This window comes from Dermacentor albipictus, chromosome 9, assembly GCF_038994185.2.
Source record: "Dermacentor albipictus isolate Rhodes 1998 colony chromosome 9, USDA_Dalb.pri_finalv2, whole genome shotgun sequence".
Taxonomy (NCBI): Eukaryota; Metazoa; Arthropoda; class Arachnida; order Ixodida; family Ixodidae; genus Dermacentor; species Dermacentor albipictus.
Window position 1 is genome coordinate 105,891,574 of NC_091829.1, and position 17,175 is coordinate 105,908,748.

A 17,175-nucleotide genomic window follows, 5' to 3' on the forward strand; every position below is an offset into this window, starting at 1 on the left:
AAAATATTTCGCCGGAAGTGCTCCATGTCTGCCATTGGAATTCCCTATAAACATCCCACTATAAAATATTGCTCACATAAGATTGTAACCTTACACGCATCTATGGCTTTGGCGAACTCGTCAAGGAGGTCTTTTTCCTTTCTTTTTCTTTTGCAAAAGTTTCGATTCATCCACCTATGCTTTACCTCACAGACACGTTGGTCAGTAATTTCTCCCTCCTATGTCCTCTTCCCCAGCTTCTCCCCATCGTCGCCAAATTTGAGCTCCGTTGAGCTCATAGACTTGTTATTGTACCGGGCGGAATTCTGCACCTCTCGTAAAACACTCATTACGCACAGGGGCCTTTGTATACTTAATTATAGCAAAGGTCGCCGTCAGCCCGCTCATCCCCCCTCCTCTTTGAATTTTGCCTAGATATCCCCCATAACTCGATTTTTACTTTCAGCTGATACAACTGAGGACCCTAGTCTAGTTTTTTTTTTTTTTTTTTTAATGCGAGGATAAATGCCTCAGGGCATACAAGGGTATGGGATGGGGGTGAACAAGGATGATTAAATGAATGAAAATAGATTTGCTGACCTAATGAAGTCCAAGAGGGATCGATAATGCGGTCCCTGCGTCCAAGCAGTGTAATGGCTCAGATTATGCGGCGAGAGTCCCGCTGCTGCGAGGTGCCGGAGCCTCGTCGGTTTCAGAGCAGGGCAAACCCACAGCAGGTGGTGGATGTCGGCTTCAACGTTTGGCGACTTGCAGAGTGGGCACTCAGGACGAGGATATAGCTGGCGAAAGTGCGGCCACTTCCTAGTCACGGCAGGAGTGAGGGCAAGTGAGTGAGTGAGGGAGTGAGACCCTAGTCTAGTTCAATGAGGACACTGGGAAAAGTTACCACAAACCGCGTATAATGCGTGAAAAGCCTGAAGAAAAAAAAAGAAACGAGGGTTCAATATTAATTCGCAGTGCTTGTTATTCTATAAATGCAAGCCTCTTTCCAAACACTAAAGTTAAAATGTCCCCCTTTGCCACCACATATAAGTTTGGTGTAATGTACTCATTTCTAGGCAACATTTGCTTGCTTACTTTTGCTTAAGAAAAGATTTTGCAAAGGCTATATTTGATTCGCGCCCATTTGCCTTCTCATACGAATTTACCGTAGTGGTGTTCTGACTTTCGCTAAGCTTGTTGTTTGCGTGCGCTAGTATTTATGGGAATGCTGCATGCTAAATGTGGCACCACTCGTAAAGCACAGTCACAAGGCTCTTGAGCACTTCAATGCCCAAGTCATTGAACTCTGGCCGAAAGAAGCCTACGAATAGCCTCTCATTTCTACCGAATAAGAGCGTAATATAAAAGAGAATTAACCACACGACATGAAGAACCAAAGCGTAATATGGTCATTAACGCTTTCAATCACTTGCGAAGGGAATGAATGTCTTACAAAGGCTGTGTATATCCATGCGAATTAAACATTCTTTCGTAAGTCTCACCTGGCTGGCATATGTATTGATGCCATGGCAGCCGGCTGAATTATGCACCGCTTTTAAAATTCTAGAACGCTTCGGAGCGCTTGAGGGCGAAATTTATTACTGAGGCCGCCATTACCATGTGCGAACAGAAGTTTGTGCACACATTTCCCAGAGTTTGTGATTTCAGTTTTGCCAAATATGGACTTGGCGTGACGCAAAAATGTATATACTATAATGTGGCCGTATAACATGTTGAAGCACTTCATTAAAGATTTTTGTTTGCAATGACACTGATACATTATTAAACAGTATTAAACACAAGGGTGACCATCTGAACTTGTTTTTTGCGTCCATAAAGCATAGATTTGATTTTTTGGTGTTTACAGAAACATGGCTAACATCCCATGAGGATCATCCCCACTTTGACAACTACACTTATAATGGATTATTAAGGCTTCACTGCAAGGGTGGTGGTGTTGCTGTGTACGTAAATAAATTGTACAAACATTCTGTAATAGATGAATTTTGCATAATAGATTCTAATGTGGAATGCATTACTGTATCTAGTAGAAATGTAGTGGTCGTTGCAATATACAGACCTCCCACCGGTAAAAAACAGCACTTCTCCGACTTCCTTGAAAATGTACTTGTGTATCTCACTTCTACTGGGTGTATATTTATTATTATGGGTGACATAAATATTAACTTATTGTCGAACGATTCATGTGCAACGCAATTCAATAATACCGTTGCATCATTTACCTGCTGGAATTGCATATCTTTACCCACAAGGGTAACGGTTGAAACAAGTAGTCTACTAGACGTATGTATTACAAATCTGATGTCTAACAACATTTTCTCTGGTGTCCTGTCCCATGACCTCAGTGATCATTTGCCAATCTTTTGCTTCATGCCTGTCATTCACGACACAGATGTGAAGGTCCCACGGTTACACAGAGTAATTAATGGTAACACGTTGAGTATGTTCAAAACATTAGTCGAAAATTCACATTGGGATAATGTGTACGATACAACTGACGTAAACAAAGCATATAATGCATTTATTAATCAGTTTATTTGGTGCTACGACACTGCCTTTCCACTAAAGGAAACTAAAACTTGCAAAAAGTTTAAAAAGCCTTGGATGACTCGGGAGCTATACAAAAGAATTAAAACGAAAAACCATTTGTATCACAAGTTTATCGAGAGCCGTGATGCCAATATCCTCATTGAATTTAAAAAATACAGAAATAAACTTAACCAGGATGTTAAGATAGCTAAATCTACTTACTATATTGATCGGTTTACCAAAGTACATTCTGACAGTAGAAAAGTTTGGCGTGAAATTGCCTTTTTAACTAATAAATGTAATCCGGACCCGCCCCTTACTATTATGACAGTCAATGGCGAACTTACAGGCTCTGATCTCGCAACCACTTTCAATGATTTCTTCATTAATGTAGCAGATTCTGTATGTACGTCATCAGTACCAGACGCACTTTCTAATCTAATCACTCCCTTACAAAACTCTATTGCGCTTATGCCAACTACTACTCATGAAATAGCTTCATTAATACATAAGGTAAAAAATCACGTTTCACCAGGGCATGATGGTATACTAGCGGTACCTTTGAAGCATGTATCTTCTTTAATATGTGACGTCTTGTGTTACATCGCAAATCGTATGTTAGAAAGCGGAGTGTACCCAGATCAGCTGAAGATAGCACGTGTATGTCCAGTTTACAAAAGTGGGGGAAAGAATGACATATCGAATTATAGACCCATTTCTGTTCTACCCGTCTTATCAAAAGTTTTTGAAGGTGTCATTAATACTCGTCTCGAGAATTTTTTCCATAAGTTCAGCGTTATTACTTCCTGGCAGTATGGATTTCTGAAAAACAAATCAACAGAGCAGGCGCTTTCAACAGTAAAAGAAAAAATTATTAAGAATATCGAAATGAAACAGTTCACTCTTGGTCTTTTCTTAGATTTCCGAAAGGCATTCGATTGCGTTCATCACAACACCCTGCTACGCAAGCTCAACAGTTATGGCATACGTGGTATTGCATCTGACTTGCTAAAGAACTATTTAAATAACAGATTACAGTATGTTCAAGTTAATGGCATACCCTCAGAGAAATTGGCAATTCAGCATGGTGTTCCTCAAGGATCTATATTAGGACCATTATTGTTTTTAGTATACATAAATGATATCGCTAACATATCCGAATCGCCTAATCTGGTCATGTACGCTGACGATACGAACATATTTTTTTCATCCCACTCCTTGTCCCAAATGGAGGCTACGGCAAATGCATATTTAAGAACGTTACATGACTGGTTATTGACGAATCGGCTAAGCCTCAATTTATCAAAGACTAACTACATAATTTTTCAGCCTATTAATACAGTAGAAAGTATCACTATGAAAATTTGCTACGAACATACTGAATTAAAACGTGTTTCAAACCAGAAATTTCTTGGTGTTTGGTTCAATGAGAACCTTTCTTGGAATTTTCATATAACCAAATTAATGTCTGATTTAAGTAAAACAGTCGGCTGTTTGTATAAGATATCTCATTTGTTGCCCCCCTGGTTAAAGATATCCATGTATTACGCACTTCTATACTCAAGGTTATCTTACTGTATCCTTGTATGGGGAACTACGACGTCCAGCAATTACTTCAAACTAATTTCAATTCAGAAACGCGCTATACGTGCCATTGAAGGGTTTCATGGCAGACCTTCAGATTTACCTACGTTTCCGCTATTTCAGAAATATGGCATCCTTAAAGTAAAAGAAGTATACAACTTCTGTCTACTTAAGTACATCCATCATCATAGATTGTTCTTTTCATGCCCAGATAATTCCAACAGCCGCTATGCATTTCGGACGAAACGTAAACTTGTTCCTATCACACGCACCAATTATGGCAAGCAAACGCTAAGCTACCAGATTCCCACGGTAATAAATAACTGTCCCTTTGAAACTGAGTATTACCTTCCACAAAAACGCTTTAAATCTACAATTAAAAAATACCTATTCGAACAAACGGAATGATACATTTATTTAGTCGACATACTTTGTATTTATTTGTATTTATTTACTACTTTTGTTGTATTTACTTGTATTTTTTTGCTACCTGTGATATTGTTTCTTTGTTTTAGGACTGATATATTTATGTTTGTATAAAAAAGATGTGTCTTTACACCCCTAATACGATAAATTGTGTACTCAATTCTTTTCTTGTACAAATTTTGTGCATGTTAACTTACTGCTTCATGCTTTTACAAAGCTTGAGAAATTCATTGTGTATTTTGTTGTGAAGTGCTTATGCACAATGCCAGGTGTTTTACGGGTGACCGGGACCTTGTCAGGCTCTTGCCTTTTGTCTTGGCGCCCTCTTTTCGTTGAAAAGAAAATAAACTTTCACTTTCACTTTCACTTTCACATGTGCATTTAACTTCGTACGTAATTTTCTCATAGAGTTCCCACACGTTCTTTATATTCCTTCTTATTTGCATTTGTCTTTATTCGAGGTGATCGGGCTAAATTAAGCGCCCCTAGGGAAATTTTATTACAACGCGTAGGATCCCTTTAATATTTGTGATTTACTACAAGAGCTGCAGTTTACTTTCACGCTCTGGCCTTTGCGTACGTGAACCAAATAACATAGTTTTCCTTTTATCTAAGTATATACTTCATAGAGCTTATTGTGCCCTCGGCGCACTGAAAAGCCTATTGAAGAATGGTCATATAGCGCTTTAGAGTGCTTACCAAAGGAATTTTTTCGCAAAAGCTGTATTTACTCCAGCAGCATTGAATTTCACACGCAAATATGATACAGTGTTCCTGGAACATTCGATCAATCGGACGTTTGGTGGCATTTGCAGTTATCCCATGGAAGCTGGGTAAAGTTTGCGCTAGATATACAAAAAAACACACTCATACCTCTCCGAATCACATGAATACGTGACACCTTGCAAAGGCCGCACATACATTCCACATTTTAAACTTTGGCTACACATCCATAACGTTCCCGTTATGTTCGGCGAATATAAACAAGGTAATGTTTAGTTCACAGAGCAAAACGCAAAAACAAGAAGCAAACCTGGTATAGCGCACGAATATAGGAAAATACGAGGGTTCCGTAATTATTTGCAACGTTTTAGGTTAATTAAGGAGCGTGATAGTTTAGCGACGCATTACACCTAACATGCCCTAATTTGTTCACAGAATTATAACTTGGTGTCTTGTAGAATTATTCAGGACTCCTGGAAACATTTCGGACAACGGCAGCATGACACCCTGGATCGACACCCTGGAAGAATTTCTTACACAGTCTGTAATTAGCCTATACGGATGAAGCGCATATCGTTCGTTGCAGCAGAACAGTCTTCCTAATTCCACGAAAGCTAAACACCGTGCCTCGCATTGGTAGTTCACCGACGAGAACAGAAAGACCACCTAGAGGACCTCTATAAGGCGTGAATGGCAGAAGAGTAATCAGCAATTATTTTCAGCCCGTCCAGTCACCCTGAAATCTTCGCAGTAATTTGCAATGTTACGCTCGTATTATATATAGTTGTAGAATTGTTATGTGCAGCTAAAGCTCAATGCTACATACAATTTATTTACAGGGAAGGTACCGGAAGGCCAAATTGGCGATGCTATATCAAGCGGGCACACGTCGTCTTCTTCCTCCTCAGTGCAGCCACACTGCTGGCTGTTCCGTAGCATCACCCCCGGCAGTAGAAACACCGTCCCGGTGCTTAATCTACACATCCGCGGTGAAAGGTGCGTGGTATGGCTTTAGTCTCGCCACGTGAACGAAGTCACTTGCAGCATACGATGACGCTGAGAGGTCGGCGGGGATGACTTCATACGTGACATCGCATGGGTATGGGCCAGTGGTAAGGGCCATATGTACCACGCGGTATGGGCCAGTGTAGCGCGACAGCAGCTTTTCAGACAAGCCCACACGTCGAATGGGTGACCAGAGAAGCACCAGAGTACCCGGAGTAAAGTGCACGTCGCAATTTTGGCAATCATAGAGGCGTCTCTGATGTTTCTGTGAAGCCTCGAGACGGGTGCGGGCGAGCTGGCGCGCGTGGTCGGCGTGTGCGATCGCGTCGCGGGCGTATTTAGTGGCGGAACGTGTGGCCGAGCTCAGCAAAGTGTCTAAGCGCAACGCGGGTTCTCTGCCATTTAGGAGGTAGAAAGGTTAATAGTCGGTGGTGTCGTGACGCGATGAATCATACGCGAACGTCACATATGGTAAGTGAAGATCTCAGTCCTGGTGGTCGGTGGCAACGTACTTCGAAAGCATGTCGGTGATGGTCCGGTTGAGGCGCTCCGTGAGGCCGTTCGTCTGTCGGTGGTAGCACGTGCTGAACTTGTGCTTTGTCGAGCGGGAGTGGAGGATGTCCTCGACGACTGCCGACAGAAAGCTGCGGCCACGGTCAGTGAGTAATTGGTGCGGAGCACCGTGCACTAAAATGATGTCATAGAGTAGAAAGTCAGCAATGTCAGTAGCGCAACTTGTCAGGAGGGCTCTGATGATTGCGTACCGCGTAGCATAATCAGTAGCGACGGCGACCCATTTATTTGCGGAGCCAGAGAGCGAAAATGGTCCAAGAAGGTCTAGACCAACGCAGAAAAAGCGTTCGGGTGGGATGTCGATTGGCTGGAGACATCCAGCTGGAGGTGTGGAGCGCTTTTTCCGGCGCTGACAGGGCTCACAAGCAGCAACGTAGCGCCACACGGAGCGGGCGAGTACACGGTCGTATGTGCGCGAGACGCCCAAGTGTCCAGCCAAGGAGCGTCGTGAAGTTGGTGGAAGACAGTCGAACGCAGGTGCGATGCAATAACGAGCAGAAGGTCAAGGCCCTGTGGATCGAAATTGTGGCGGTATAATGTCCCCTCTTTAAGGAGAATCATCCGGAGAGAGGCATCGCCAGGCGTTGACTCCAGACGGCCAATGAGGGTTCACAATGAAGGATCGCAGCGTTGCTGGTTGCCGATTTCAAGCAACTGGGACACAGAGAAAACGCAAGCGATAGTATCCGCATCAGCCGGTTGTTCGACGGGGTAGCGGGACAAATAATCGGCATCCTGGTGCAAGCGTCCCGTCTTATATACCATGGAGAAGGTATATTCTTACAGGCGTAAAGCCCAGCGAGCGAGTCGTCTCGTGGGGTCCTTGAGCAAGGGTAGCCAGCAGAGCGCGTGGTGATCAGTGATGACACAGGAGGGGCGTCCGTAGAAGTATGGACGAAACTTCGCAACAGCCCACACAAGAGCGAGGCACTCGCGCTCTGTGATTGAATAATTGCGCTTGGCGGGTGATAGAAATCTGCTGGCATAGGCTATAATACGATCATGTCCACGCTGGTGTTGTGCTAACATTGCTCCTATGCCGTGACCACAGGCATCAGTTCGAACTTCCGTTAAGGCAGACGGGTCAAAGTAGGCCAGAATTAGAGGCGTGGCAAGGAGAGCAGTGAGCTGGGAAAAATATGCGACATGGTTAGGTCTCCAAGAAAATGGGGCGTCTTTCTTCAAGAGGTCGGTAAGGGGACGTGCGATGGTCGCAAAATCCTTCACAAAGCATCAAAAATAAGAGCACAGCCCTACGAAACTATGAACGTCCTTGGTAGACTTCGGGACAGTAAAGTTCGTAACAGCGCGTCCACGTAATTACCGTCAGGTACAGCTGGTCAGGACAACAAGTCGACGTGTGTCACAGAGTGAGGCAGTACGCGAATAAAATCCATGCAGCTCAAACGGCTTGGAGGCGGGTCCACAGGGTCGGCAAGAAAAGGCAAGTCAAGGCGAAGTGAGCCGGCCGAACAGTCAATGAGGGCACAATGACTGGCAAGGAAATCCAGACCGAGAATGAGTTTGTGAGAGCAATGCTCGATGACGGTCAAGAGAACGACGGTGTGTCTCTCAGCAATGGTGAGTCGGGCAGAGCACACGCCAACGATAGCGACAGCCTCTCCGTCGGCGACTTGTACAACTCGGTTCGGGGCGGGCGTCAGAACTTTCTTGAGCCGACGGCGACGAGCAGCACTCATAATGGACACATGCGCCCCTGTGTCAATCAATGCGCACGCAGGGACTTTGTCGACAAGAACGTCCAAAAGATTCTTGTTCGTGGGTAAGGTGAAGCGAGGATCTCGTGCCAATGTCCTCATTGCAGCTTCACCTCCAGAAGCTGCACTGTCTTGTTTTCCGGTCGGGGGTGCGGTGAGTAGGTCGGAAAAGAAGCACGGCGTGACGGGGGCGGACGAGATTGACGACGGGAGGGAGAAGGCGAGTGGGAGTAGCGTGGTCGTGTCAAAGGTGTTGCAGGGTCAGATGATGGTGTGGGCATAGAAGAGGCGAAAGAAAAGGACGGGCCAGAGGGGCGAGGGCGGTAATCAGGAGAATAGTGCGTCGGTGAAGTTCTGCAGCTGCGGCACTAGCGAGCGACATGTCCAATGCGTCGGCAGTTAAAACATGTCGGCTTGTCGTCCACGGTTCACCATTCGAAGAACTTGCGCTCCATAAGAGGAGTAAGAATAACGAGGTGGGGACGTGCGAACAGAAAGAGGTTCCGAGCGTACGGAACGAATGGATAGCAGGCCGACGTTGGACAACTCTTGACGGATGACGGCCTGGATGAAGGAGACTGTCACCGGAGAATGATCAGATGAATGAAGGGGCCGCGGTTGTGCCGCTTCAACCTCACGACGAATGATGCGGGTCAACTTGTCACATCGCGATGGCTGGTGGAAAAGGTCATCACAGGATGACGTAGCAGCTGTGTTGGGAAGTCGCGTGATGTGCTGGGATACCCGGTAGCTTTTAGCATGCTCGAGACGGCGGCACTACTTGAGGATCGTCTCGAAGCTGGTGACGTTCGTAAACACCAGTAAATTGAAGGCGTCGTCAGCAATGCCTTTGACAACGTGATTAACCTCACCGTCCTCGAACACGGTCGGGTCAGCCTTGGGACAAAGGGCCAAGACGTCGAGAATGTACGACACGTAGTACTCGGTCGACGTCTGTACACGTCTGGCAAGGGCTTTCTTGGCATTGGCTTGGCGACCGAACGGATTGCCAAAAACGTCGCGGAGCTTCCCTTTGAAGAGATCCCAGCTCGAGATCTCCTTTTCGTGAGTCTGGAACCATGCAAGTGGAGCTACGTCGAGGTAGAAAAGCACGTTCGCAAGCCTAATAGTCGGATCCCACCTGTGACTGGTGCTGACACGCTCGTATAAGCGGAGCGAGTCGTCAACATCAGGACTGCTGACTCCGTTGAGAACACCAGGATCCCGGGGGGGGGGGGGGGTGGAAACGGCGACGTAGGTCGGCGGTGCAGGCGGAGACGGTTGCGTAGATGAAGTGCCGCCAGCAGGAGCCTAAGTTGCAATGTCGCCGTTGCGACCGCTGCGAAGCTCCATGACCGGTACGGGGAACGTCCACCTCAAGCAAATTAATGTTAAGTGTAGCTGAAGCCCAATGCTATATACAATTTATTTACAGGGAAAGTGACGGAAGGCCAAAATGGCGATGCTATATCAAGCGGGCACATGTCATCTTCTTCCTCCTCAGTGCAGCCACACTGTGGTGGCTGTTCTGTAGCAGTATCTTTACCCAGACGCTATTGCTCCTCTCTATAACGTGCTGCTTCTTAGTAGAATAAAATGAAATCAAATCGAATAATTTATTTCCCTGAAAGAAGCTCGTGCGTTCAACTTCCGGTCGAGATGACCGCATTTGGCTGGCCATGAATTGAAAAAAACAATAAAATAAGCGAAAGAAAAATAAACGTTAGCATAACGAGCTTTTTGTTCACGACATAAAAGACCCAGGTGGTTGCAATTTGTCCCCAGCTCTGTCATATTTACACAGTAAGGCAAACCCCATGCATGAATCATCATAAGGCTTGTGCGCCGAGAGCTGGTAAAGATCCAATAGCGCTTTTCGGTAACACTGAACCATGCCGCTTTCTGCGATAGCTCTTGTAGAGACGAAATGTTACGGGACCTCATTCATACCTGTTTCAAGCGGAAGAGATGCATTGAAAGTGTTTAAAAGGCTCTGACACCTTTATTTTCGTAAATATTGTACTTTTCGTTATCGTTCGTCTTTTTCAGGCGCTCGTGAATGAAGAGGGTTTCTACAAGCACGAGAAAAGAAACGTCATAGGTAAGTGATCGTTCAGACGGTGTTCTAGGGTACCTGCACCAAAACGGATCAAAAAAAGCTCGCAGATCTCACGCACTGCTAGAATTGATGTTACGCGAAACATATCGCAGTAGCAGTCTAAGGAGGATGCTTTCACGTCTTGCATAGAGAGAGAGAGAGAGAGAGATCTTTAGTGGTCCATTATGAAATGGAATGCGTTAAGCATCTGATGGGGTGGCTGCCTCTTCGCGGGCTCCATAAGCTTCCAGGCCGCCTGGCCCCTGTGGATCAGTCAGAGCTGGTCTTCCAGGGCGGGGCTGGACAGCATGATCTCCCATCGCTCGTAAAGGGTGGGGATAGCAGGGGGTTAGTCATGCGTATAGGGGGGAGGGGGGAGGGCTATGAAAAAATCGCACTCTCCTATGACATGCCGAAGGGTGCCTAATGCATTGCAGTGAGGACATGTGTTCTTGTATCTCTCTGGGTATATTTTGTTCTGGAGGTAGGGGTGCACCCCTGCCTCCAGAACAAAATGTACAGCCAATATACAGGCGAAACCAGGCAGGATCCTTTCCCCATGTAGAAGAGGTCCTGCCTGGATTCGCCTGTATATTGTTTGCTCGGCTCCGGTCAAGGAGTGGTGGGGGTGCGGGAATGTCTTCGTGCCATCCCTGCAATATTTGACTATATCTGTGTAATTGGTGATGGGTTGCCATCCCCTTGCCTCCTCCTCGTTGGCCCGGGAGTTTAGCGCTCGGGCATGTTGAGCATATTTATTGCCCTCAATTGAAGAGTGAGCCGGGAGCCAAACTAATTCGATTGCTTGTTTAGGAGGCGTAGCTTTACCAATGATTTTTAGTGCCGCAAGGGACACCCAGCCAGATCTGCAGTTCTTGTATGCAGCTTGTAAGACTGTGACGATTTTGGTGACGTTAGGTTGCAGGAGTGCGGGAGCTATCGCCGCTTCTTCTGCTTCCTCCGAAGACGGAGTGTAGACTGATGCGCAGGTGACCAGCTTTTCTATCCCGGTGACCACGACTGTTGCCCTCGTGGAGCGTTTGGATAGAGGCGTCTGTGTATAGAACAGTGTTGTCTTCCTCCAGGGTCCTGGAGATGGCTCTTGCCCGGGCATCGCGTCGTCCGGTATGCCTTGTGGGGTTCATGTTGCGTGGTAGTAGTTTGCATTCCAGCTTCTCAGTCAACTTTTCGGGTTATTGGTCGTGGCGGATGTAGTGCGATTCTTGCCATCCAATCTTGCGGAGGCCGCTTCTCCCTGCCTTGGTCTGGCTAAGGCCTACCCTTTGGTTGGATAGGTCGGTTTCTACGAGCTCGGCTATTGAGTTGTGGACTCCCATTTGAAGTAATATTGTCGTGGATGAATTTATGGGAATACCCAGGGCCTGCTTCGTGGCTTTCCTGATTATTGCATCAAGTTTAGGCGTGTGTAACCTCAGAAGAAAGACGACAACGGTGAAGATGATCGTACGGCTGCAATAGCACGACTTCTACCGCGGTTTCTCGACACCAATTAAACGAGATACCGCTCGTTAGGCTCTGCACACGCAGTCAGCGGGGGTTATCGAAAGAAACGCGAGTTTCAACGTGATCTGCGATGAACTTTTTCACCATTGTTATGCGTGTCCGTCTAGGTCATGTGGTCTACGTTAAAACGAGGATGACATCTGTACTCTGGCAAAGAAATGTTGAAACACCATAAATAAGGGCTGGTTGCGAAGCGGTACAACGTCGCACGCTATCAAGATGGTGTTAGTAAAGCACTCCGAGCGAAGTTCTGAGGAATGTAGGACAATCCCGGAGGAGTGCGCAGTCTAACACAGCGACCCCATGGCATGGAGCTGCCACGACAAAAAAGAGCGAGAAGGAGGCGCTTGACGCGCGTGGGAAACCTTTCAATCAGCTGGCTGCCTTTGGAACGAAGGAAACATGCGTATTTGAACGGGGCCGAAAGACGCTCCCAAGAGCCTGCAGCACTACCGTACAGGAATACAGCTTTATTATACATAAATAAATCTATGGTCTTCAGCAGCTGTGAGTAGCCAGTGCCTGAGAGATTGGCTCGCAGTCGTCTTCCATTCCTTTCAGAACGGGGCAGTCCCCCGCCATTTAGAAAAAAATTCAGCCTTGTTCAGCATATTACTACATCTTTAATGCGCAAACGTCATTTGAATGGTGTGAAATTTCACAGCTTTTTTTCGATTTGGCGTGACAGTCAGGCGACGTGGGTGCAGCGCGAGAGCTTCTGACCAACAGCAGAGGGGGAGAGAGAGAGAAAAAAACTTTATTGTGCCGAGCTCGACATCTTCTTAGACGCTGCCGATGGAAATGGTTCCCTCTTCATGGGACCCATATGCTTCCCAAGCCGCCTGGCCCCTGGAGATCAGGACGAGCAGGTCTTCCAGGGCGGAGTTGGTTAGCAAGGTCTCCCATCGCTCGGTAACAGTGGATGAGGGATGGGGTAGGGTAGTGGAACAGGAAAGAGGTGCGGGGATTGCCTTGAAGAAATCGCATACTCCATGACCTGTCAGAGGGTGCCTAACTGAGTTTTCAAGAAATTACATTGCTTCTCGTACTATTCCGGGTACATGTTGTTTTGAAGGTAAGGGTGCGGGAAGGTTCCTGGTGTACCTGCCTGTAGATCTCTAGCTGTTCTCTGCTAAGCAATTTGTGAGGATCACGGTAACGGCGCCTCTCCGTCTTGTAATGATTCGTAATGTCCCTATAACTATTTATGGAGAATGGCTCACCTTCCTCTACCCGGTGTTTCATATCTCGGGCGAACTGGTGGGCAAGTTCGTTGTCCTCTAGCCCAGAGTGAGCCGGTGTCCATATCAACTCAACTTTCCTTTCAGATACGTCGCGTTTACTCTTGAGAACATCTAGTGCCGTAAAAGACACCCACCCCTTTCTGTAGCTGTTATACGCCTTTTCGAGTCAGTTACAATTCTTCCCACCTTGGGCTGCGCGAGTGCTAGCGCTATCGTGGCCTCTTCTGCCACCTCCAGAAAAGACGTCTTGATGGAGGCGCAGGTTATGAGCACATCCCGCGTCGTAACTGCCAACTTGGCTTTCGGTGAAAACTTGGGTAACGAAACTTCTGTGAAGTGTGCGACCCCCTCTTCCTCTTCTAATATTTGGCCTAAAGTCTCCGTCAAGGCTGCTATACGAGGCGCCCTGTGGCCATCGTTACGACCCGACCTCATGTTTCGAGGAAGTGGCTTACTGTCGATTTTATGCGCCCGTAACCTGGGTAACGGCCCCGTTTCCTTCCGCTCTGCCACTTGTCAGCCCAATTTGGCAAGAACACGACATCCCGCCGACGTTGACTGAGTCCAACTCTTTGATTGGATAGATGAGCTTCTATAACTCTTCAACGACACTGTGCTTGGCCATGCCGAGAAGCTTGCTGGTCGAAGAATGCTTTGGCATGCCCAGTGCCATATTGGTTGCCTTGCGTATAACGACGTTCAATTGGTCCCTGTCTTTCTTGAGTAACTGGAGGTATGGCGCCGCGTAGACGATGCGCGACGTCACGAAGGCCTGGACGAGCGTCAGTGCATCGTCCTCCTTCAATTCCCTTTGTCTGTTTGTGACTCTTCTGATCATGTTCCAATTTAGTTCCGTTGAAACCTTGATTTCGTCGATTGACGCCCCCGCCCTGCCATTGTTCTGGAAGATGACACCCAGGATACGTCCTTGCGTGAATGGCATTATGGTGGTCCTATCGATGGTGATGCGGACGTTCTCTTGGTCTCCTTTCTTCCTTCTTGGTTTGATGAGTAATTCTGACTTCTGTGGCGAGCAACTGAGGCCGCACTATTTAGCGAACTCCTGCATGTTTTTTGCCACTCTCTGAAGGGTCTCCTCGATCCAACTCTCCGACCCTGCCCTCCACGTCCACACTGTGATATCGTCTGCATAGAGAGCGTGATCTATGCCCTCTATGTCTTGAAGCAAAGCCGGGGAGGCAGAGCGCCAGGTTGAGGAGAAGCTGCGGAAGAACCGATTCTTGAGTGGTGCCTCTATCTCCCAGGCCTATAGGTTTCGACTTCTCCTGCCCAATTTTGATCGTTGCCGTTCTATTGCTTAGGAAATGCTGCACATATTTCAATTTTAGCTTTCCGCACCCTGTTTGCTGCAGGTTGCGGATAATACTTTCGTGTGTGACGTTATCGAAGGCCCCCTTGAGGTCGAGCGCCAGGATTGCTCTTGGCGTAGGAGTCTTCGATTGCTTGATGACCAGCTCGTGTAGTTGCACCAAGACGTCTTGCATGCTCAGGTGCCTCCGGAATCCGTACATGGTCGGTGACATCTGATCAATGACGTTCAAATGTCTCTGCAGTATCTTGCAAACCATACGCTCGAGCACCTCCGCGCACATGACGTGAGGGAGACGGGGTGCAGATTGTCGACGTGGGGTGGTTTCCCCGGCTTGGAAATGAAATGCACCTCCGCTTCTGTCCATTTTTTTGTTAACGAACCCTTCTCCCAAGACGCGTTGGCGAGGTTTAGCAGTTCAGCTCGGCTTTCGTCGCTCATATTTTTAGCATCTTGTATGTAACGATGTCAATTCCCGGTGCGCTGCCTTGATTATTTTCATCGATGGTCGCAACCAGCTCCAGTTCGGTGAAGGCTTCATCCATCTCGACGTTGCTATCTCCTTCATACTCGTGAATTGGGTTACCGCTCTTCTCGGTGTTGAGGTATTTACTTGTGAGTTCACGAATAAGCTTCTCTCCGTCCCCGTCGTAACTGTTGATCGTTCGTATGAAGTCCCGAGCGCATGCGCTCTTGCTTTTTAACGGATCTATGAGGTACCGCGACAGCTTCGAAGTCTACTTCGTAGACAGTGTGCCTTGCAGGGCGTCACACATCTTCATCCAATTTTCTCTGCATAGTTCGTCCGCATGCTCCGTCACCTGCTTGTTGAGCGACTGTATACGTCTGCGAAGCTTCTTGTTATGTCTTTGCCTATTCCACCCTCAAGTAAGACCGTGCATGGCCACCCACACGTGGCTAAGACTGCTGTCTACGAAGGGAATTTGCGCGGTCATAGTAATCTGCTGCGTAAATTTCTTTAGAAATTCGCCTTGCCTTTCGGCCCACGCCTCATACGTCTTGGTGTCTTGGTCCTCGTCCTCACCTTCATTGTCTGCGCTTCAACGTAACCGGTCCCAGTCTGCAACGTTGGCTTCACCCAGTTTCGCCTTGATGTCGGTCCCCCAAAGGGTTACACAAATTATATCGTAATCCGAGCCAAACTTTTCCCCCGTGTTACGCCGGGTTACGTCGTGGTTCCCGCGAACTAGCGGCAGATCAGGAGTGGTGTCTCTGACCATGCTAGTGCCTGTCCTGGTCGGTACGCCCGGTTCGTTAACCACCTCCATGTCGTGATCGTCTATAGCTTTTACCAATCGGTTTCCTCTTTTGGACGAAAATTTGACACCCCACATCGTGTGGGCGGCGTTGTAATCTCCTAGCACTAAAATCGGCCTTGTTCCTGCTTCTTTAATGCAGTCCAATACGTGCCCTCAAAGTCGATGATCCTGCTGGACAGTCGGCAATAAGCATTCAAGACGAGAATGTTCTTGTCACCCCCCACTCTGCTGCTGTGAATTTCGATGGGCGTATGTTCGCAGCCTCGATGAGCGGTCACGTTCTAGGTAGCCGTCATGTTGCTGCGGACGAAGACCGCAGTGCGCTTCCCGCTAGGGTCCGTATACCTAATGTATGCAGCGAGCTTGGCCCGGCCGTTGGTCACTTGTACCGCTGTGATGTACGATTTCTGGACCAATTTATCACGTATAGTTGTAACTCCCCTATCTTGTTTTTAATACCCCTACAGTTCCATTGAAATAACGTCGCAGTCTCTTTCTGCTTTCCTTCAGTCTTCGTCATTTTCTTCTTCTTGAGCGGTAGATTTACGCACGGAACAAACTTTTCGCGGCCTGACTCGTAGATAAAGTCGTGATGCCTTCATCTTGGCAACGGTGAGATGCTTATTTTTCTCCTCCAACGTCATGGCTCTAACGGAGACTTGGGTGCATTTGGCATCCACATTATCCATTCTTACTTTTAGACTGTTCACTTGCGCAGACATTTGAGAAACTTGGCTGGAGATTTGTGTAAGCATGCTCATGACCGACTCCATTGTCGGAGGAATGGCGGCCTCGGCCTTCACTTCCTCCATGGCAACAACTGCCGTTTCTGTCTGTGGAGCTTGTGTCACTGACTGCGTCAACGCCACTGACGTGATCAGCTTCATCGCCACTGGAGCAGAGCTGGTGGTCTCTCTCTTGGGTAGTTTCCCTTTAACTGCACTGACATCATTATCACTGTTTTTGTTCTACTGAGCGTCTCGACACGCTGCATAATTGCTTTTCTCTAATTGTTTTGGCTATATATTTGATTGTTCTGCCTCTCTATCATCTTCTTGAGTTCCAAGCAGTGTCTACACTCGTTCTCTTTGGGAGGGCGGGAGGAGGAGAGGGGAGGGAAATTGCTTTTGTCAAGAGC

The 17,175-nt window shown here is 47.2% G+C and overlaps 1 protein-coding gene across 3 annotated transcripts in view; it reads left to right on the forward strand.

The window, feature by feature from the left end:
- LOC135907212 (uncharacterized) overlaps positions 1–17,175 on the forward strand; it is a 111,918-nt gene that overhangs the window by 66,005 nt on the left and 28,738 nt on the right. For all 3 annotated transcript variants that reach the window (XM_070525206.1, XM_065438899.2, XM_070525207.1), the window contains one exon: positions 10,611–10,662. In XM_070525206.1, the coding sequence (XP_070381307.1) occupies positions 10,611–10,662 (52 nt within the window). The remainder of the gene's footprint in view (positions 1–10,610; positions 10,663–17,175) is intronic.